We start from the raw sequence: 22,874 nt of genomic DNA, 5'->3' as shown, positions 1-22,874 counted from the left end.
AGCTGATCAAATTAGTCTGACATGAACGGTCCCTAGTAAACCCGTGCTGATACTGGGTCATAAGGTTATTCCTCTTCAGATACTCCAGTATAGTATCCCTTAGAATGCTCTCCAGGATTTTACCCACAGTAGAGGTTAAGCTTACTGGCCTATAATTACCAAGTTCAGTTTTTGCCCCTTTTTTGAATATTGGCACCACATTTGCTATGCGCCAGTCCTGTGGTACAGACCCTGTTATTGTGGAGTCTTTAAAGATTAAAAATAATGGTCTATCAATGACTGTACTTAGTTCCTGCAGTACTCGGGGGTGTATCCCATCCGGGCCCGGAGATTTGTCAATTTTAGCTATTTTTAGACGCCGCTGTACTTCCTGCTGGGTTAAGCAGGTGACATTTAATGGGGAATTTTTATCACTAGTCATTTTGTCTGCCATGGGATTTTCTTTTGTAAATACTGATGAAAAAAAGTCATTTAGCATATTGGCTTTTTCCTCATCCTCATCCACCATTTCACCCAGACTATTTTTAAGGGGGCCAAGACTGTCATTTTTTAGTTTCTTACTATTTATTTTGGGATTATTTTTACTCTCTCTGGCAATGAGTCTCTCTGTCTCAATCTTTGCTGCCTTGATTTGCTTTTTACAGAATTTATTTAATTTTCTGTATTTATTTAATGCCTCCTCACTACCTACTTCCTTTAATTCTCTAAATGCTTTCTTTTTGTCCCTTATTGCGCCCCTTACAGCTCTATTTAGCCATATTGGTTTCCTCCTATTTCTAGTATGTTTATTCCCATACGGTATATACTGTGCACAGGTCCTATCCAGGATGCTAATAAACGTCTCCCATTTTCTTTGTGTATTTTTGTGTCTCAGGATATCGTCCCAGTTAATTGCACCAAGATCCTCTCTCATCCGTTGGAAATTTGCCCTCCTGAAGTTTAGTGTCCTTGTCACCCCTCTACTACACATCTTATTAAAGGAGACATGAAAACTTATTATTTTGTGATCACTATTCCCCAAGTGACCCCCAACCCTTATATTTGATATGCGGTCTGGCCTGTTGGTTAATATTAGGTCTAGCAGTGCCCCCCTCCTTGTTGGGTCCTGAACCAGTTGTGAAAGGTAATTGTCTCTCATAGTTGTCAGACACCGATTACCTTTGCTGGAACTGCAGGTTTCTGTTCCCCAATCTATTTCAGGGTAGTTGAAGTCCCCCATAATAATGACTTCTCCTTGAGTCGCAGCTTCATCTATTTGCTTTACGAGGATATTCTCCATTGCTTCCATTAGTTTTGGAGATTTATAACAAACCCCTATCAGTAATTTATTATTTTTTCCCCCTCCCCTTATCTCCACCCACAGGGACTCTACATTTTCATTAAATTCACCTATATTATCACGCAGGATGGGTTTTAAGGAAGATTTTACATATAGACACACCCCTCCCCCTCGCTTATCTGTACGGTCATTTCTGAACCGGCTATAGCCCTGCAAGTTAACAGCCCAGTCATGGCTCTCATCCAGCCATGTTTCAGATATCCCCACCATGTCATAATTATGCTCCAACAACATTAGTTCTAATTCATCCATTTTGTTGGCGAGGCTTCTGGCATTAGTATACATGCACTTGATGTTACTCTCTGTACCTCTATTCTTTCTTAAATTACTAACTGTTCTAACCCCACCCCCCATGCCACCGCCACCCCCAACCCCAACTTCCTTATTTGTGCCCAGGTCTCTATCTGCACTATCTTCCCCTCCTATAAAATGAATACCCTCCCCCCCAATCCCTAGTTTAAACACTCCTCCAACCTTCTAACCATTTTCTCCCCCAGCACAGCTGCACCTTCCCCATTGAGGTGCAGCCCGTCCCTAGCGTAGAGCCTGTAGCCAACTGAGAAGTCGGCCCAGTTCTGCAGGAACCCAAACCCCTCCTTCCTACACCAATTCTTGAGCCACTTATTAACCTCCCTAATCTCCCGTTGCCTCTCTGGCGTGGCACGTGGTACAGGCAGTATTTCGGAAAATACCACGTTGGAGGTCCTTGCTTTCAGCCTGCAGCCTAATTCCCTGAAATCATCTTTAAGGACCTTCCACCTACCTCTAACTTTGTCATTTGTGCCAATGTGCACCATGACCGCTGGGTCCTCACCAGCCCCTCCCAGTAATCTGTCCACCCGATCAGCGATGTGTCGGACTCGAGCGCCAGGTAGGCAGCACACCGTCCGACGATCCCTGTCTTTGTGACAGATTGCCCTATCTGTTCCCCTAATAATTGAGTCCCCCACTACCAGCACCTGTCTGGCCTGCCCTGCTCTCCTATTTCCCTCCTTACTGGAGCAGTCACTCCTCCGGCTTTCAGAGGACATGCCTGGCTGCAGCAGTGCTACCCCTGTACTGGCACCCCCCTCATCTGCCAACTTAGCAAACTTATTGGGGTGAGCCAGATCAGGACTAGCCTCCCTGGCACTCTTCCCTCTACCCCGCCTTCTATCTGTCACCCAGCTAACTGCCACACTGTCCTGCAGCTCCATCCTACCATCCCCCTCCTCATCTATCCCATTGAGCGTCTGCTCTGTGAGCAGAAGACTCCTCTCCATATTGTCTATGGATCTCAGTGTTGCCAGCTGCACATTTAGATCCAGTATCTGGGTTTCCAAATGCACAATGTGCTCACATCTCGCACAGCAGTATGCACCCTCGACCGGCTGGTCAAGGACTGCATACATGTGGCAAGATGTGCACTGGATGGCATTAACAATTGTGGAGCACATTTCCTAATGGGGATTGCACCACACAGAAACGTTAATTAAAAATAAATACAAAGTATTAATTAAAAAAAAAAAAACAGAAGCAATTCCTCCCTTGGAAACTCCCTGATTCCAAAGTCACTGAATCACAAGTCACACACTTACCGCCATTCACACTTACGCTCAGGTCACACTCAGCTCGCTCACACTCGCTGTGCTGAAGATTTATAGTTTGTTATTTTTTTCTCTCTATCTCCCCTCAACAGCAATCAACCTTGCTGTTCAGATGCACTTCCAAAAAGGCCTACTACAAGAATTGGTACTGGATTCAGAATACGAGGATCATACCCTTGCGGCGATTGCAATGTTTGTCCCTTTGTCGGGCACCATTCCTCATTTACTAATCCTGTGGATTCCACAGTCCATACTTGGAGAGACTTTATTAATTGTAAGACACATGTCATTCATGCTCTTGTGTGCGCCTGCCCTAAGGTCTGTGTGGGGCAAACCTCACAGGAGCTGCACAGGCGCACACAACACACCTCTAACATTAATTTGGCCAAAGGCTAGACTATTTCCACAGTTGCTACACATTTTCTGCATGTTCACTCTGCGAGCATCCGAGACTTGCTGGTTGTGGGTCTGCAGAGGATTCCAAATAACATACGTAAAACTGACCGTCGGGGTGAATTGTTGAGGTCAGAATCCCTTTGGATTCATGAGCTCAACACTGTCACCCTGACGGGCCTCAATGAGGATTTGTTATTTACAGGATTTCTCATGACATAGTTATTTATATTCATTTTGTTCTCAAATCTATCTTTTTCTTTAATTTTTATTTATCTATACATATTTTTACATATGTATTTTTTTATATTGTTTGTCTTTCCTTCTTTTTGTTGGTATTTTTTTGCTTTCTCATTTTTTATTTTTTGTTGTTTATATTCTACATACAATATATTTCTTACTTTGGAATTTTCTTTGAGTTTCCATACCATCATTTCTTTTTTAGGTTTCATGGTTCTTTGGTTTTCTTATTTATCTGGTATGCATCTCGATGTAATTTGTTGCTACGCCGCTATTTCGGATTTAATGGAACGCAAGCGCTCATATTTGGGAGCCTGTGGAGCGCTCGATTACTTATAACGCATGCGCAGTATTTGACTTCCGGCTAATGGAATGCAAATATTTACATTGGGAAGACTGTGAAACGCATAATGGTTTACAACGCATGTGCAGCATCTGGCATTCGGTAAGTGGAATGCTATTACTCATTTCTGACATGTTTTGGAGCTCAGGATGTCCTTTTACACATGCGCACAATGTCGGACTGGTGTGCCAAGGGCCCACCAGTAACATTGACTTGGGGGGCCCACTTTTCACCAGCATGAAAAAAATTTACACTACCCTCTTTCACAAATTTACCTATACCTCTATATAATAATAAACTGGGTAGTATGGTAAATGAAATGTTACCATAAATGCTTTTTTTCTATACAGAGTGTATCAAGTGAATTATACCAAGTACTGCCCATATAGTGGGGTTGAGGGCCTGTGTCTACAGAGGGGCCCACCGGGGGATTCCCCTGCTGCTCTATGGGCCAGTCCGAGCCTGCATGCGCAGCTTGCCATGCCGCTTGAGGGGACGCCCAGAATCTACAGCTGGTCGGTTTGTGGTATTTATTTCCTAGGTTGCCTATATTTTCTGACTTTTAATTGCCTCTGCAGTGCCCCGTGACCGCTGCCCACAGGTGCAGGGGATCGTGAGTGCATTTGTAACTGCACTTACTGATATATAAGAGCGACTGTTTGACAATACTATGACTTCCCCTGATGAAGCTAGATGGACTAGAGTCACGCGTTGGGATAACAATACAGGCAGGTTCCACAGGTGTGGCAAGTATGTATGCGGGATGGGTTATTGTTTGCCTGCATCTATCTGCTGATCTTCACTGTTCATATTGGGTACTTACGGTAACTTCTGAGATGTATTTTTCTAGTACTTTGCATTTTACCAACTTTACTTCCAAATATTTTCAGTTTGGTATATTCTTTTTCACCTTCATTATCTTTACCCCCCAATATATTCTTTATTTTTTTATTTGTTATAATTATTTCATAATATTTTTTTTGATATATTTTTTTTGACATTTTCCTACATGCATTATACGACATTTGGACATCTGGTCAGTAGACGTATTTTGGAATTGTGGATATTTAATTTACATCAAATTATATTCATTTTTGCATTTTCATTATTTGCCCACTTTGTATGGTCATTGCAAATTACATCTCATGAGGCTTACTTATAAGTACCTACCTGCCTGTTTCATGTGCATCTTTATTGTAGATGCCTTTGTGTCTTATGTGTATTTTTAGATGTTTTTAAATGTTTTTTGTGCACTTGTTGTTTCAGTAAAGACCTGTTTTTCATCATATATCTTTGGTGTGTGCACTATCTATTCCGCAACTTTTTTCTTTTTCACACTTGGAACATGTTCAAAGCATAAATCAGCTGCTGCAGGACACGGGTCCAAAGACCAAGCAGAATAGCTGATCCAGGTATAATGTGTCTGTACCTGTGCTGCTAATGAAGACTGCCAGAAATGGAGATTTTCCTTAAAAACTTATTTAAATAGGTTTTCAAACTCAACGTGTTTCAAAGTCACGCAGGACCTCTTCTTCAGGACAAAGCCTGATAGTGGATAAATATGTCAAGCTTGGAACTTTTTATATGCAGCTTTTTGGGGAAAAAAGCCAAACATCACGATATGTCAAAGTTCATGAGAAAGTCCATCAACAGAGATAAATTATGGTTCATAAAAAAACAAAACACATTTACATACATTAATTATATTAAAAATTAATTATGAAATAAGTGATGTCACCTTAGAGAATGAAGAAAAATGTACCATATTTTTCGGACTTTAAGCCACACCGAACCATTAGATGCACCCCAAATTTTCAGAAGGAAAATAGAGAAAAAACTAATGCGTAAAATGGGGGTCCATCTCATAGTATGAATTCAACTTACCAGGGTCCGGCAATGATCTGACTCTCATGCCAGGCTGGTGTGGCAGGTTTGGTGGTGTTTGGTGGTGCGGGAGCTCCGACGACACTTTTTGAAAGCCCGGAGCCTCTGCACATCCATTGTTGCAATGTAGTGGCCTCTGGGAAAATGGCCGCTTAAAGAATGAGATCTCGGCACTGAGATCTGGTCTCCCAAGATCTCAATCTGCACATGCGCTGCTTCTTGAGGCCTCTTGCGGCCATTTTCCCAGAGGCCACCGCATTGCAGCAATGGAAGTGCAGAGGCTCAGGGCTTTCACATAATATTGATGGAGCACCCACAGCACTGAACACCATCAAACATGCTGCACCAGCCGAGGATGGCAGTCAGATCATCGCCCAGCAGCATTGAACCACCAAACACCCCCTCTTCCTAGCCCAGGGATGGTGGAATCGCCTGACTCCTGCTGCCGCCACACTCCGGGTAAGTACATCCGGACTATAGGATGCACCCCCATTATCCCAAAAAAAATTTTGGGAAACAAGTGTGTCTTATGCAGTAGTATGAAACATACGGTATGTGAAATGAATGAAAAAGTTCTTGCCATTAATCATTTATAAATGGTTTATTTAGTTACTAGCTGAAGTGCCTGGTGTTGCCCGGGCATAGTAACTAACTGTGGTTAGTTACAAGAAATTGTAATGATTATATTTATATATATAAAGCTAAGTGTATTGCCATGCCCACTCCGCATACCCACACTCTAAGGCCGGGGTCACACTTGCGAGTGCAATGTGAGAATCTTGCCTCAATACCCGGCAAGGCCACCGGCAATCGGGAGTGTGCGGCTGCATAGAAATTCATGTGCCCGGGATGTGCTCGGTGGGTGGGGAGCCCGGGATGTGCTTGGTGCTCAGGGGGCGGTGAGCCCGGGATGTGCTTGGTGCCATTATTTGTCTGCTGACATTTGTCTGTTGAGGGAGAAACCAGTGATGTCACAGCAGTCGGGATAGCGGGAGGAAGCTTGGGTTAGTAGTCCTGTGGCTCTGGCTGACGGGATGATGTGGGATATTAGTGGACAAACTATGTGTTATTATAGTACAAATGTATTAAAACTGTATTATAAATAAGGGTGATAACAAATATGACAATGACATTTATGAATGTATTAGAAGTATGCTAAAAATATTAAAATAATTCAGATCCTCAATGAATAGATCAATAAAATTTGTGATGGATATGACAATAAAATTTTATAACAACTAATACAATTTATGAAGTTAAAAATTTCATCACAAAAATACATCTGTAAGGCTGCCGTCACACTATCAGTATTTGGTCAGTATTTTATATCAGTATTTGTAAGACAAAACCTTGAGTGGGTGATAAATCCAGAAGTGGAGCATATGTTTCTATTATACTTTTCCTCTAATTGTTCCACTCCTGGTTTTGGCTTACAAATACTGATGTAAAATACTGACCAAATACTGATAGTGTGACGGCAGCCTAAATATGTAATTTTGTTGAGTCCATTTAGAGTAAGGTGTTTAGTTTATAAATCCAAAAGATTTCTTTCCGATTCAATTGTCCAATGCAATTCTGAACCTGTGGGGGAATTTCCTCTCTATTTTCAGTTCTTTGTTATCTTTGGGAAATAAATAATAGTGGTGCTATTATACCAAATAACTGCTCAGCTGCAAATAAAACAATAACCACGAATTGATAAAAGATAAATGAGACAATGAACATGAATTTGCGCTAAAGGAGTATGGATAGGGAGAAAAACGCTACTAGTGTTAAGAAGGGAAAACAATTCTAGTGTTAAGAAGGGAAAACAATGACCCCACATATAGAACGTAAAAATAATAAATGCGTCACTCATCCTAATGTAGATTCAAAATTGAAAATCACTACACTATAGGTAGTAAATGGTCTGAAGATGTTATAGTGGACTGGTGATCCTACCATAAAGTTTTAGCGTGAGTTACACCAATAGGGAGGTTCATTTACCTTGTATCTGGTAAAGCCATGCATGGTGATTAAATTATGCGGGAGTAGACTTCATGTACAGATGAAGTATAGAAATTATGGGGTAAATGCTGTCTCACCTCCGATGGTCAGCAATATGGAATTATAGTCAGTGGAGCTCTGTCACAGCCAGTGACAGGCTCTCGATCTTCATCCTATAATGCAGGCGCGTCCTCTGTGTAGTATGGTAACGTCAGGAGGGTAAGGACCTGCGTGACGTTGCAGATCACTTGACTGATCTGTACGGAGCAGCAAGTGGACCAAAGCAATCCTACGTGTGCTAGGTGTCGAGTTCCCGCCGCTGCACAGGAGGAATCTCGAAACATGTCCTCTGAGGTCTTCCATTCTTCCCCAGCCGCAGAGGAGCCTGCTAAGCAGAGACATCGGTCCCAGCATCTTGCTCAAGCTGATGCTGAGCATCTGGTTACTGCTGCCCTCCCAGGTTCAGCTATTGTAACCAGCAGTAATCAGTGAGCAGATGCTCCAGGGACTGTCACGGGGAGACTAGGTAGGCTAAGGCTGGTTACCCGGGCCCCTGCGATATCCCTCAGACTAGGGAAAACCCTGTCTGTCCCTCTCCCAGAATTTACACTAATGGTGTGCTTGTCTGGGCCACCAGGCCTGGCCCTGACTCCTGTTTCAGCCCTATGCTGAAACCACCACCCGCCACCCAGTGAATAGACCACACACCAACCCCCACAGAAAGCACAGACAGGGAAAACTAAAAAACGCACCACGCCTCAGACACACAGGAAAACACAATAATGTGCCCAGGGCAAAACAAATACAAATATAGGAAGGATAAATATAACAAAGGATAATACACCACCAGATACGATATTTCTTCTCCAAGACCACCACTCCAGATCGGAATCACTAGGCACGAGGCACAAGCTATAATCGGCGATGCCCAATGTCCCGCAAAACTATTTAAAGGCCGTGGGCGTGACCCAGCCTCCAACCCGAGTACCAGCTAGATTAACCCTGGGCAACCTGGATAAAAATCTAGCTGGCGCCACTGAGCGTATAGTAGACGAATGTGGAATTACCGCTGTCAGACGCCCTAGTGTGAATAGCGTCCGACATGACAGGGACTAAGTTCTGCTTTTGGTCAACTGAGCATGCCCGTGGGACAACCTCTCATTGGAGGTCGGAGGTCACATGTTCAGTTTCTGAAGGGGCCCTGATTGGACCACTGGGAAGGTCCCAGAAGCACGCAGCTATAAAAGGTTCGCATTGCCGCTCGGTCATGCGCTAGTATAAATCTAAAATCGTGTATGTGTGGATGAGTGTATGCAATCTGATGAAATCTAATTGAACCCCTTCCCTAGTGGTACTGAGTGTGGGTAATTGGAGCAAACTAGCGCCAGATTGTGCCATCTAGCACTAGGCACGAGAGTACTGCGTCCATTGCAGTGTCTGTCAGAGCAGCGCCATGCGCAATTAGTGCCCTTTCCTGGCCCAAGTTTAGGGTGGTTAAAGGCATCCACCAGAGCGGTGCTGTATGCACTTTGTGCGGTAAATCTTTAAGTTCAGTTTTCTCTCTGGCACTGTAGTTGTGGCACCGAACGCTAGTGGGTCTAGAGGGACTCTAATCCTGTGTCCTTGGGGTAGAGTTCTGTGACCAAACACTAGTGTTCACTCTGTGGTATTGCGGCCCTGCGACCCAACAGGGTTTGCCTCCTTACATACCGGGTGAAGCTAACCCGTGTGTATTCACATTATACCGCCATATACTGTCCGCCATTACCGAGCAGCAGGCGTCATCTCTGCACAGTGGGCCCGGGGCTGCAAATGCACCTTATATCTTCCTTAATATTATTTGGTGTGTTCCGCCAGCCCTAACATTACGTTTATAAGATGGCAGTATTCTTCCTCATGGGTGGTCATACTGCTAAAGTTTGGCTGTAAATATCCTTGCTGACAATTAGATAATTGAGATGTTAATAAAATCCAAAGAGCTCCATTTCACTGTTTAACCCCTTTGGTCCCAGAGTGTCCAATTAATAGATTCATTTGTTTTCTGCTCTGGACATTTATTTTACAAAGTCCTCTTTTCTCCATTGTGGGTGAATAATCTCAATGCCCATTATTGTCATGTCTTACACTGTGCTTTTGGTGTTCATAGAAATGTTTGGACAAGGGATGTACCATAAATTGTTTTTTAATATTTCGCATGTGTTCGCTAAAACGCCCTCTACATGTTAGGATTAGCGAACACATGTGAAATATTAAAAAAACAAAAAAAGGGCTCTGGATTGTTTTGGAATAAAACTATCAGGATTGAGGTACAAAAAAAAATATTCCTAGCCACTGATACCTGGAGCTAAGTAATGTCATGGTTAGGACAAGGTTAATGTCCTCTTCTCTCAGGGATAATGTTGTTAGCCTCTCTTTCAAGATGGGAGAGCTACTTATACTCGCTCCTAACCTGGTATCCTTGTCAGCTATAGGTTTTTCTGCAGTCTATATGCTTGACCTCTGAAGTGTGTGCTGGCTTGCTTAGTGTCTTGCTGTCATGTGCTTTATTCATTTTCCTGGATTACTGGCTTGGCTTCTGACTATTCCCTGACTCTCCCTGTTGGTATCTTGTTATCTCCTGGCTACGACCTCTGCTTGTTTCACTATTCTTTTATGCTTGTTCCTTCTGTTTCCCGGTTTCTGGCTCTGCCCCCTGACCACCTCCCACTCTGTTACATGGTCTAAGGTCCTGTTGCTTTGCCTGATCACTCTGTCTCATGTGGAAGGTCCCGTTGGTGATCAGGTTAGTTACCCGGTGTCTGGTCCAGCTCCATTGCTGCTGGGTGCAGTTTCCTCTGCAGTATTAATACCCGGGTATCGTGACAGGTATATATGTAATAGCAGCAGCAGACAGTAATGGACCCTTTTGATGCATGCAATATCTATATACCCAGAAACAGTGCCTGCATGCCTTGCACTGATATGTATATACGCACATACACTCACTGCCTACCTAGCACTGCAATCTATATACCCCGTAATTAGTCCTTAGAAGGATTGTTGGTTTAGCTGGATTTGTGGATTCTAGGATGGTATACCCAGACTATCTAATAAAAGCACAAATCTGTCCCTATCTCAGCAGACACTCTCCCTACACTAGCTGAGTCCGCAGCAGAATGCGGCGAGCAGGGCGGCGGCAGGTCTCTTATAGACCTGATGATGCTGTGCGGCCAGCCAATCACTGTAATACCACAGCAAAGATGGCTGCGGCATTACAGTGCATGGCAGACAATCACTGCATGTTGATTGGAGCTCTAAAGAGTGCCAAAATTGCAGGGCGGAGACCCGAGCTCCCGCCGAATAATCATAGAAACACAGAGTACACCGAGAATAGCGGTACTAGGGCGAGTACCGAGTAGTGGCGAGCATGTTCGCTCATCATTATGATTGCATGTATTGATTTTATTAGGAAGACAAGCCACTTTTAGCGAATCTTCCTTCTTCTCTTTTATCTTTCTTGGTGCTAGGACATTTTTTAAATAATGGAGCTCATCCAAATGTCAAAGGATTGCTAGGTAATGTTTTTCCCACTCCAGCTGTCTGACGTGCTCATGATGCTCCTGCAGAGTACGTGAGTAACTCAATAAATCATCCAGGAAAACTACCGCAAATCTACCCACCAGTGAGAAAAACATATAATTAACGACATTTACAAAGACTGATGGAGCATTGCTTAGTCCAAATGGCATCACCAAATGTTCAATCTGCCCCTCAGGTGTATTGAATGCGGTCTTCCATTTGTCACCATGGCGTACATGTATAAGGTTATATGCACCTCTCACGCTGAGTTTGTAAAATCATTTATCTCCAGGTAATTGGCTAAACAGGTCAGGTATAAGGCGTGAAGGATAGGGAAGGTGAACCGTGATTTTATTAATCTCTCTAAAATCCAAGCATGGACGCAGCCCTCCATCCTTTTATCAGAAACCCCCCCACCGTGACTGGAGAGGTGCATGGCCGTATATGAGCCTTAGATGAACTCTGGAAGGGGTTAAATGAACGATATTTTGCCATTTTAGCTCCTGGTATGGAGTCGATAGCACAATCATATGTCGCCATATACTAGACGTCCGGTAACTGGTGATAATTCCCTCATGTGTGGGGTCTATTTGTCTCCAGAGAAATCACACGTTACATTCCACACATAACACTGTGTAGAGAAGGCGGCGCGGGGTAATTGTGCCAGTAGTGAGGGGGAATAATGGCGGGAATGTCACTGACTGAGGAGAAGTCTCCATGTAGGGTCTGCACTGCGGATATCATTCCCTGAGGCCCCTGATCATGTGACCCCTGACTCCTCCCCTCCTGTGACCTCATCACAGGTCCTGTGCGCACAGAGCAGCCATATATGTGGAGTGCGGCTCTGCAGGTGGAGGTAGGTGCTGGAGATTCCCCATTACTGAGCGTGGGGGACATTAACCCCTTCTGCACTAAGACTCTTTTGGGTTTTTTGTTGCAATTTATAAGAATCATAACGTTTTTGTTCTGTTTCCTGTAATAGATACATACGACCCAACTATGGAGGACAGGAAGTGAGGGAACGGATTGTTCTCCTTGTACAGGGCCCCTTTCTTGGTTCCACCCAGTGTAATGCCCCCTTTATGCCCCTTATGCAGTATATATGATGCCCCCATCACAGTATAATGCTCCTGTAAGCAGGTGACCGGATACAACACAAACTGGAAGTAACCAATATAATTATTTATTTCCTGATAATGGGAATTGTGGTCACTATGACAACAGTGAATAATGCAAAACAGGGTGATTACGAGGTAATATCAGATATACAATGAATTCTCCGGCTCACTCTCACTGTAATAGCAGCCTCTAACCAAATGTTACTTTAGCTACTGACAAGGGTGATTTTCCTGATACATATAGTCGACAACACTCTGTCTCTTCTATGAACACAGACCCTAGCGGGGTCTCCATCTCTTCCTGTTAGGCCATAAGTCCTCCTAACAAAGTCTATCAAGGCTCGCTGGGCCGCCCTCACTTCTACCAGCTTTCGCCTTGTCTCTTGTACTACCCTGGACCAACACCTGTACTGACGTCAGTGCTGGAAGCAATAGCCCGGCTCACTCGCGCCTCCTGCTCTTCACTGCAGGCGTATACTACTGAGCAGACTCTCCTCACAGATCTTCAGTGCTTGACCAACAGCAGATGTCTCTTGTACCATAAGTAATAAAAGCTGGGACTCTGCTCTTGCCTGGCGTAGTCTGGACTCTGGGTCTTGACCGGCGCAGGTTAGGTTCTCAGGCCTTGGCAGGCATATTCTGGTCTCCAGGTCTTGACCAGCGCAGGTGTGGTTCTCAGTCCTTAGCTGGCGTAGTCTGGACTGTGGGACTTGTCTGGTGGTGCCCGGGTTCTGCCACAACCAGCTGCCTCAGGCAATTTACCATGGCCTGGTACATCACATTCTTCCCTGGCACCCCGTCGTTTTGCTTGGCGCCAAATCTGCTCTGACCTTTATAATAGCAGGAAATTGCATCATCAAGGTCACCTGACCAGGTGTACCTTCTAGACTTTCTTCCTGAAACCCTCCCTCTTCCCATTGATTCCGTAGGGTCCTGTCTAAATGGCAAATGGCAGTCTTTTTGTACAAATGCAGCATAGCCCTGGGGAATTGTTCTTCTTATGACACACCATTTTACACTCCTTATGCAATATTTATATGATGCCCCTCACATGGTATAAAGTTTCCACAGTATTGGCATCTCTCACACAAAAGATATTTCCACAGTTGTTCCGTACTCCCACACATAGTAAAATCTTCTCACAGTACAGAAGTTCTCTCCATACACGGTATAATCTTCTCACATTATCACCATCCCACCACACACAGTATAATCTTCTCACTTTATCACCATCCCACCACACACAGTATAATCTCACATTATCACCATCCCACCACACACAGTATAATCTCACATTATCACCATCCCACCACACACAGTATAATCTTCTCACATTATCACCATCCCACCACACACAGTATAATCTCACATTATCACCATCCCACCACACACTATAATCTTCTCACAGTACCGCCATTCTCTCCACACAGTATAGAAGAAAAACCAAAAACCAGTATGGAAAACCAAAGGTGTCCAGACAGGAAATATAAAAATTATTACATATCTTTATTAGGTAATGGCAAAAAATGGTACAAGAAAAGCATGTGCATGTATCAAGATACAAAGTATATCGTATATATAGATATTATAATACATGATCAGTATATTAATATTAAAACATTAAAATGGCAGATAAAGGTATTACTACCATAATTAAAGTGATGGACAAAAACAATTATATAAGTGTGGAAAAGAGAATAATGTGGCTAACACCAATAGATGTGACAAGGTATGCAATAAAAAGGAGTATTTCCAAGTATAAGTCAATATCCAATTATGGATCAGAGCAATACCATACATGTAACTATTAGGGAAAGTGTGTAATTCATATATCACATCGAAATCCTTGCACAGATGTAAGAATTAAAGTGCACTAGTGTCATGATAAATATACAATACACCCATGTATAAGACTGCAAAGTGCCATAGTGCCAAACAAAAAAAGGGGCATATACCTTTAAGGACCGGGTGCTTGTGTGGGGGCTTAATATTAAGAGAAGAGCTGTTGGGACTCTCATACTGAATGTGTGGCTGGTAGGGGCCATTATACTGAATAAGGGGTTGTGGTGGACTGTAAGGGCCTTCATACTGGTCCTTATTTCCTGTAGCAGGTTGTGGGGGCCATCATACTGTGTGGAAGCCCTCATACTAAGTTACCTGGGCACACAGGAGAACAAATTCCTTGTGATAAGTCAGATAGGGATAAATAAGTGAGAAATAAAGACCTTTAGTTTATCTGATTGCAGACTTGAATTAATATGGGTTGTGTGCCAGGAGGAAGACATCAGATAGTACGTTCTGAAGGAAAGCAAGGATAGAATGGCAGAGGGGATTCAGATTCCAGGCAGGGAGCCTAGCAGAGACAAAAAGTAGGGTGAGGTTCTTAGGTCAGGTTTCCTGGGCTATTGTGGCTTAAAACTAAAGTTATGTACCGCCACACGTAACCGAAAAGTTCCTGACTCTGCATAATGCAGAAGAAGCATTCATAAAGTGCTACCACTGTTATGTAATGCATATACTTCACATCAAGTACTTGGTAAGGAAAGTTTATTTTTGAACTTTTGGTCTCCCTCATTCATTTCGATACCATTTGGTTCTGGCCTGCCAAGTACAACAGCAGCATGTGGTCTGCGGAGTGCCTTGTGAAAGTATTCAGCCCCCTTGAACTTTTCAACCTTTTCCCACATATCATGCTTCAAACATAAAGATACAAAATGTAAATTTTTTGTGAAGAATCAACAAGTGGAACACAATTGTGAAGTTGAACGAAATTTATTGGTTATTTTAAATTTTTGTGGAAATTCAAAAACTGAAAAGTGGGGCGTGCAATATTATTTGGTCCCTTTACTTTCAGTGCAGCAAACTCACCCCAGAAGTTCATTTTGGGTCTCTGAATGATCCAATGTTGTCCTAAATGCCTAATGATGATAAATATAATCCACCCGTGTGTAATCAAGTCTCCATATAAATGAACCTGCTCTGTGATAGTCTCAGGGTTCTGTTTGAAGCACAGAGAACATCATGAAGACCAAGGAACATAACAGGCAGGTCCGTGATACGGTTGTGGAGAAGTTTAAAGCCGGACTTGGATACAAAATGATTTCCAAAACTTAAAACATCCTAAGGAGCACTGTGAAAGCGATCATATTGAAATGGAAGGACTATCATACCATTGCAAATCTATCAAGACCCGGCCATCCCTCTAAACTTTCATCTCAAACAAGGAGAAGACTGATCAGAGATGCAGCCAAGAGGCCCATGATCACTCTGGATGAACTGCAGAGATCTACATCTGAGGTGGGACAGTTTGTCCATAGGACAACAATCAGTCGTACACTGCACAAATATGGCCTTTATGGAAGAGTGGCAAGAAGAAAGCCATTTCTCAAAGATATCCATAAAAAGTGTTGTTTAACGTTTGCAATAAGCCACCTGGGAGACACACCAAACATGTGGAAGAAGCTGCTCTTGTCAGATGAAACCAAAATCAAACTTTTTGGCAACAATGCCAAACGATATGTTTGGTGTAAAGGCAACATAGCTCATCCCCCTTAACACACCATCCCCACTGTCAAACATGGTGGTGGCAGCATCATGGATTGGGCCTGCTTTTCTTCAGCAGGGACAGGGAAGATGGTTAAAGAAAAGATGCGAAGATGGATGGAGCCAAATACAGGACCATTCTTGAAGAAAACCTGTTGGAGTCTGCAAAAGACCTGAGACTGGGATGGAGATTTGTCTTCCAACAAGACAATGATCATAAACATAAAGCAAAATCTACAATGGAATGGTTCACAAATAAACGTATCCAGGTGTTAGAATGGCCAAGTCAAAGTCCAGACCTCAATCCACTCGAGAATCTGTGGAAAGAGCTGAAAACTGCTGTTCACAAACGATCTCCATCAAACCTCACTGAGCTCGAGCTGTTTGCCAAGGAAGAGTGGGCAAGAATTTCAGTCTCTCAATGTACAAAACTGATAGAGACATACCCCAAGCGACTTGCTGCTGTAATCGCATCAAAAGGTGGTGCCACAAAGTATTAAGTTAAAGGGGCCGAATAATATTGCACTCCCTTTTCAGTTTTTTAATTCCCACAAAAATTTAAAAGAACCAATACATTTCTTGCACATTCTCAATTGTGTTCCATTTGTTGTTAATTATTCACCAAAAATTTACATTTGGTATCTTTATGGTTGGAGCATGATATGTGGGAAAAGGTTGAAAAGTACAAGGAGGCCGAATACTTTTGCAAGGCACTGCATATATATATACCGTATTTTTCTGACTATAAGACGCACTTTTTTTCCTCCAAATTTGGGAGGAAAGTGTGGGTGTGTCTTATAGTACGGATATAGCATGTGGGGAGGGGGGCAGCAGGGAGTGGGATCGCACTGTCATCCCACTTCAGGATGTCCCCGCTGCCCGGAATCAGCTGCTGTGGAAAGCACATGGCCCCGCTGATTAAGTGCAGTGAATATTTATTAGCTGCTCCCCGCCCACCGATCAGCTGAGCAGTGAGCCAAGAGCAGCAAATGAATGCTGCACTTAAGCAGCACACACAGTTTCCCCAGCACTGATTCTGGGGAGAATCTGTGTGTCTGGGGGAGGAGGCAGCAGCAGCAGGGGCCAGGAGATCGCTGCATACCTGCCTGTGCTGGACGAGTGCTGTGCTATGTGATGTCAGAAGTGGGCGGGCTGGAGCATCACATGGCAGCTCAGAGACCTCCCTCTTCTGACATCATCACAGGTCCTTCAGACTCCCACCTAGAATCTGCAGCTTCCTCTTATGTCCTGCGCTGTGGAAAGGCAACAACAACAGGGAGGGCTCTGTGTGTGTGCAGCCATGGGATGCTCCAGCTTTTACCTCACAACAGTGTGGCTGGCTGCCACAATTAAGAGGTCAGTCTTTACAAAACACAATAAAGCACTCTGCCACTCCTTTGGTGAACTATAACTCCCAGCATGTCATAGGATCTGCAGGACATGCTGGGAGTTATAGTTCTCCCATGGGATTTTAAAGCAGCACTCCAGTGTTATTTTGCAGTGCTGGAGTGGTGCTTTCACTATAAGCCCTGTGCCCCCATTCTTAGGGCTCATTTCCACATGCGAGGCACACGTCCGTATCTCGCATGTGGAAACCAAGCTGTGGAGCCGGCACTCCAGAGCGGAGCGTGCGGCCGCATAGGAACACATGGAGCTGCACAGCTCTGCTCCAAAGTGCCGGTGCCAGAGCTTGGTTTCCACATGCGAGATACAGACGTGTGCCTCGCATGTGGAAATGAGCCCTTATACTCACCCTCCAGCGTCTTCATATCGTACTTCACAGACACCACACTGGTCCCGCAGCTTCCAACATAATAACGTACTATTATATATAATAACACCACATATAATAGTATTTTATTTATGTTATTAAATATTTTACCACATTTTTTTTGCTTCAAATATTTTTTTCCCTATTTTCCACCTCTAAAACCTGGGTGCGCCTTATAGTCCGGTGAGTCCTATAGTCCGAAAAATACGGTGTGTGTATATATATATATATATATATATATATACATATATATATATATATATATATATATATATATATACACTCACCGGCCACTTTATTAGGTACACCATGCTAGTAACGGGTTGGACCCCCTTTTGCCTTCAGAACTGCCTCAATTCTTCGTGGCATAGATTCAACAAGGTGCTGGAAGCATTCCTCAGAGATTTTGGTCCATATTGACATGATGGCATCACACAGTTGCCGCAGATTTGTCGGCTGCACATCCCAAAGATGCTCCATACAAGGCAGGATGGATCCATGCTTTCATGTTGTTTACGCCAAATTCTGACCCTACCATCCGAATGTCGCAGCAGAAATCGAGACTCATCAGACCAAGCAACGTTTTTCCAATCTTCTACTGTCCAATTTCGATGAGCTTGTACAAATTGTAGCCTCAGTTTCCTGTTCTTAGCTGAAAGGAGTGGTACCCGGTGTGGTCTTCTGCTGCTGTAGCCCATCTGCCTCAAAGTTCGACGCACTGTGCGTTCAGAGATGCTCTTAGGCCTACCTTGGTTGTAACGGGTGGCGATTTGAGTCACTGTTGCCTTTCTATCAGCTCGAACCAGTCTGCCCATTCTCCTCTGGCATCAACAAGGCATTTCCGCCCACAGAACTGCCGCTCACTGGATTTTTTTTCTTTTTCGGACCATTCTCTGTAAACCCTAGAGATGGTTGTGCGTGAAAATCCCAGTAGATCAGCAGTTTCTGAAATACTCAGACCAGCCCTTCTGGCACCAACAACCATGCCACGTTCAAAGGCACTCAAATCACCTTTCTTCCCCATACTGATGCTCGGTTTGAACTGCAGGAGATTGTCTTGACCATGTCTACATGCCTAAATGCACTGAGTTGCCGCCATGTTATTGGCTGATTAGAAATTAAGTGTTAACAAGAAGTTGAACAGGTGTACCTAATAAAGTGGCCGGTGAGTGTATATATATATATATATATATATATATATATATATATATATATATATATATATATATATATATATATATATACACTCACTGGCCACTTTATTAGGTACACCTGTCCAACTTCTTGTTAACACTTAATTTCTAATCAGCCAATCACATGGCGGCAACTCAGTGCATTTAGGCATGTAGACATGGTCAAGACAATCTCCTGCAGTTCAAACCGAGCATCAGTATGGGGAAGAAAGGTGATTTGAGTGCCTTTGAACGTGACATGGTTGTTGGTGCCAGAAGGGCTGGTCTGAGTATTTCAGAAACTGCTGATCTACTGGGATTTTCACGCACAACCATCTCTAGGGTTTACAGAGAATGGTCCGAAAAAGAAAAAAAATCCAGTGAGCGGCAGTTCTGTGGGCGGAAATGCCTTGTTGATGCCAGAGGTCAGAGGAGAATGGGCAGACTGGTTCGAGCTGATAGAAAGGCAACAGTGACTCAAATCGCCACCCGTTACAACCAAGGTAGGCCTAAGAGCATCTCTGAACGCACAGTGCGTCGAACTTTGAGGCAGATGGGCTACAGCAGCAGAAGACCACACCGGGTACCACTCCTTTCAGCTAAGAACAGGAAACTGAGGCTACAATTTGCACAAGCTCATCGAAATTGGACAGTAGAAGATTGGAAAAACATTGCTTGGTCTGATGAGTCTCGATTTCTGCTGCGACATTCGGATGGTAGGGTCAGAATTTGGCGTAAACACCATGAAAGCATGGATCCATCCTGCCTTGTATCAACGGTTCAGGGATGTGCAGCCGACAAATCTGCGGCAACTGTGTGATGCCATCATGTCAATATGGACCAAAATCTCTGAGGAATGCTTCCAACACCTTGTTGAATCTATGCCACGAAGAATTGAGGCAGTTCTGAAGGCAAAAGGGGGTCCAACCCGTTACTAGCATGGTGTACCTAATAAAGTGGCCAGTGAGTGTGTATATATATAATATATATATATATATATATATATATATATATATATATATATATATATATATATTACACTCCCTGACAGAAGATATGTCACTTATCCATGTTATGTAAATAAAAGCTTATAACCTTACGTTAAATTCATCCATTGGTTGTATAAATTATTCTTTTGAAAGCTGAAACCCTCCGAAATGTGGTTTGTTAAGAAAATAAATTGTATAAAATAAGAAAAAAGGAAAATTGTAATGTTTATTAAATAGCATCATATATAAAAATTCAGGTAAACTGATGATACAACACATCCAATCATTATAGGGTTGCTATGTGCATCACGGATACAGGTAACAAAAACCACACATCACACCTATACTAAACGACTTGAGGTCACAGGTTCACTGGAATAAGTATGCTATTAGTAGTAAAACACTAATTGCCCCACGGGGAACCCATTAATAGTGCAAGTCTATAACAAAATCTAAGACTGGACTGTGAGGTTATTATTATTATAAACAGAAAAAAATATGGCCACACAGTGCTCCATACTGTATAATGGCCCCACAGGATGCTCAATACTGTATAATGGCCACACAGTGCTCCATACTGTATAATAATAATAATTTTATTTATATAGCGCCAACTTATTCTGCAGCGCTTTACGTTATAGAGGGGACTTGTACAGACAATACACATTACAGCATAACAAATACAGTTCAAAACAGATACCAAGAGGAATGAGGGCCCTGCTCGCAAACTTACAAACTATGAGGGAAAAGGGGAGACACGAGAGGTGGATGGTAACAATTGCTTTCGTTGTTCGGACCAGCCAGAGTGTAAAAATCGGGTGTTCATGTAAAGCTGCATGAACCAGTTAACAGCCTAAATATGTAACAGTACAGACACAGAGGGATAATTAAATGCATAAAGTGTATGAGAACATGATGAGAGGAACCTGATTATGGTTTAAGTTTTTTGAATGCGTTGAGGCGGTAAGCCAGTCTGATCAAATGCGTTTTTAGGGCACGCTTAAAACTGTGGGAATTTAATCATATTAACCTGGGTTGTGCATTCCAAAGAATTGGTGCAGCACGTGAATAGTCTTGGAGATGGGAGTGGGAGGTTCTGATTATTGAGGATGTTAACCTCAGGTCATTAGCAGAACGAAGAGCATGGGTAGGGTGGTATGGTATGGTATCCCGAATGCTGTAGATAAGCCCCTGATGCCGATGGGCTTAGCTCAACTTCCATTTTGGGTGTGACAGGTTCCCTTTAAGAGAATTAGAAAGGAAGAAGTCATGGATGAAGGAGAGTTTATTACACACTATAATGGCCCCATATGATGTTGCGTACAGTATAATGGCCACTGACACATGATTCTTCATACTGTATAATGGCCACATAGTGCTCCATACTGTATCATCGCCCCACATGATGCTCCATACTGTATAATGGCCCCACATGATGCTCCATACTGTATAATGGCCACATAGTGCGCCATACTGTATAATGGCCCCACATTATGCTCAATACTGTATAATGGCCACACAGTGCTCCATACTGTATAATGGCCACACATGATGCTCAATACGGTATAATGGCCACACAGTGCTCCATACTGTATAATGGCCACACATGATGCTCAATACTGTATAATGGTCCCACATGATGTTCCATACTGTATAATGGCCACACATGATGCTCTATACTGTATAATGGCCACACAGTGCTACATACTATATATTGGCCCCACGTGATGCTCTATACTGCATAATGGCCACACAGTGCTGCATACTGTGTAATGGCCACACATGATGCTCAGTACTGTATAATGGCCACACATGATGCTCAATACTGTATAATGGCCACACAGTGCTCCATACTGTATAATGGCGCCACATGATGCTCAATACTGTATAATGGCCACACAGTGCTGCATACTGTATAATGGCCACACATGATGCTCAATACAGTATAATGGCCACACAGTGCTCCATACTGTATAATGGCCCCACATGATGCTGCGTACAGTATAATGGCCACACATGATGCTCCATACTGTATAATGGCCACACATGATGCTCAATAATGTATAATGGCCACACTGTGCTCCGTACTGTATAATGGCCCCACATGATGCTGTGTACAGTATAATTGCCACTGACACATGATGCTCCATATTGTATAATGGCCACACAGTGCTTCATACTGTGTAATGGCCCCACATGATACTGCATACAGTAAAATGGCCACACATGATGCTCCTTACTGTATAATGGCCACACATGAAGCTCAATACTCTATAATGGCCACACAGTGCTCCACACTGTATAATGGCCCAACATTGCTTCATACTGTATAATGGCCCCACATGATGCTCCAAACTGTATAATGGCCACACAGTGTTCCATACAGTATAATGGCCCACATGATGCTCAATACTGTATAATGGCCACACAGTGCTCCATACTGTATAATGGCCACACATGATGCTCCATACTGTATAATGGCCACACATGATGCTCAATACTGTATAATGGCCACACACAGTTCTCCATACTGTATAATGGCCACACATGATGCTCAATACTGTCTAATGGCCACACATGATGCTCCATACTGTATAATGGCCGCACACAGTTCTCCATACTGTATAATGGCCACACATGATGCTCAATACTGTCTAATGGCCACACATGATGCTCCATACTGTTTAATGGCCACAGTTCTCCATACTGTATATGCTCAGTCTAATATATAAAGCTGAATGTGTGTGTATGTATGTATGTATGTATGTATGCATGTATGTGTGTATGTCCAGGATTGGCATCTGCACCGTCGCAGCTACAGCCACAAAATTTAGCAGAGTCACACATCTGGACCCCGAGAGCGTCATAGGCTATGTTGTGAGGCAAAATTTTAACCCCGCGCATTCCTATTCACAAAACATATTTGCCCCTATCTACATAATGGGGAAAAAG

The 22,874-nt window shown here is 43.2% G+C and overlaps 3 protein-coding genes across 5 annotated transcripts in view; 1 reads left to right on the top strand and 2 right to left on the bottom strand.

Annotated features, from left to right (window-relative positions):
- The window catches only part of LOC143767747 (uncharacterized), a 336,680-nt gene that overhangs the window by 28,507 nt on the left and 285,299 nt on the right, over positions 1-22,874 (bottom strand). The gene's annotated exons all lie outside the window — the stretch shown is intronic.
- Positions 1-22,874, bottom strand: part of LOC143767730 (uncharacterized) — a 598,000-nt gene that overhangs the window by 351,237 nt on the left and 223,889 nt on the right. The window lies entirely within an intron of this gene.
- Positions 12,087-22,874, top strand: part of LOC143767733 (uncharacterized) — an 87,810-nt gene continuing 77,022 nt past the window's right edge. For both annotated transcript variants that reach the window (XM_077256230.1, XM_077256228.1), the window contains exon 1: positions 12,087-12,185. In XM_077256230.1, coding sequence (XP_077112345.1) covers positions 12,159-12,185 — 27 coding nt within the window. In that variant the 5' untranslated portion in view covers positions 12,087-12,158. The remainder of the gene's footprint in view (positions 12,186-22,874) is intronic.

The sequence above is a fragment of the Ranitomeya variabilis genome, chromosome 4 (assembly GCF_051348905.1).
Source record: "Ranitomeya variabilis isolate aRanVar5 chromosome 4, aRanVar5.hap1, whole genome shotgun sequence".
In the NCBI taxonomy this organism is placed as follows: Eukaryota; Metazoa; Chordata; class Amphibia; order Anura; family Dendrobatidae; genus Ranitomeya; species Ranitomeya variabilis.
Note: the sequence above shows the minus strand (reverse complement) of the source record. Positions and strands in the feature narration are given on the sequence as shown.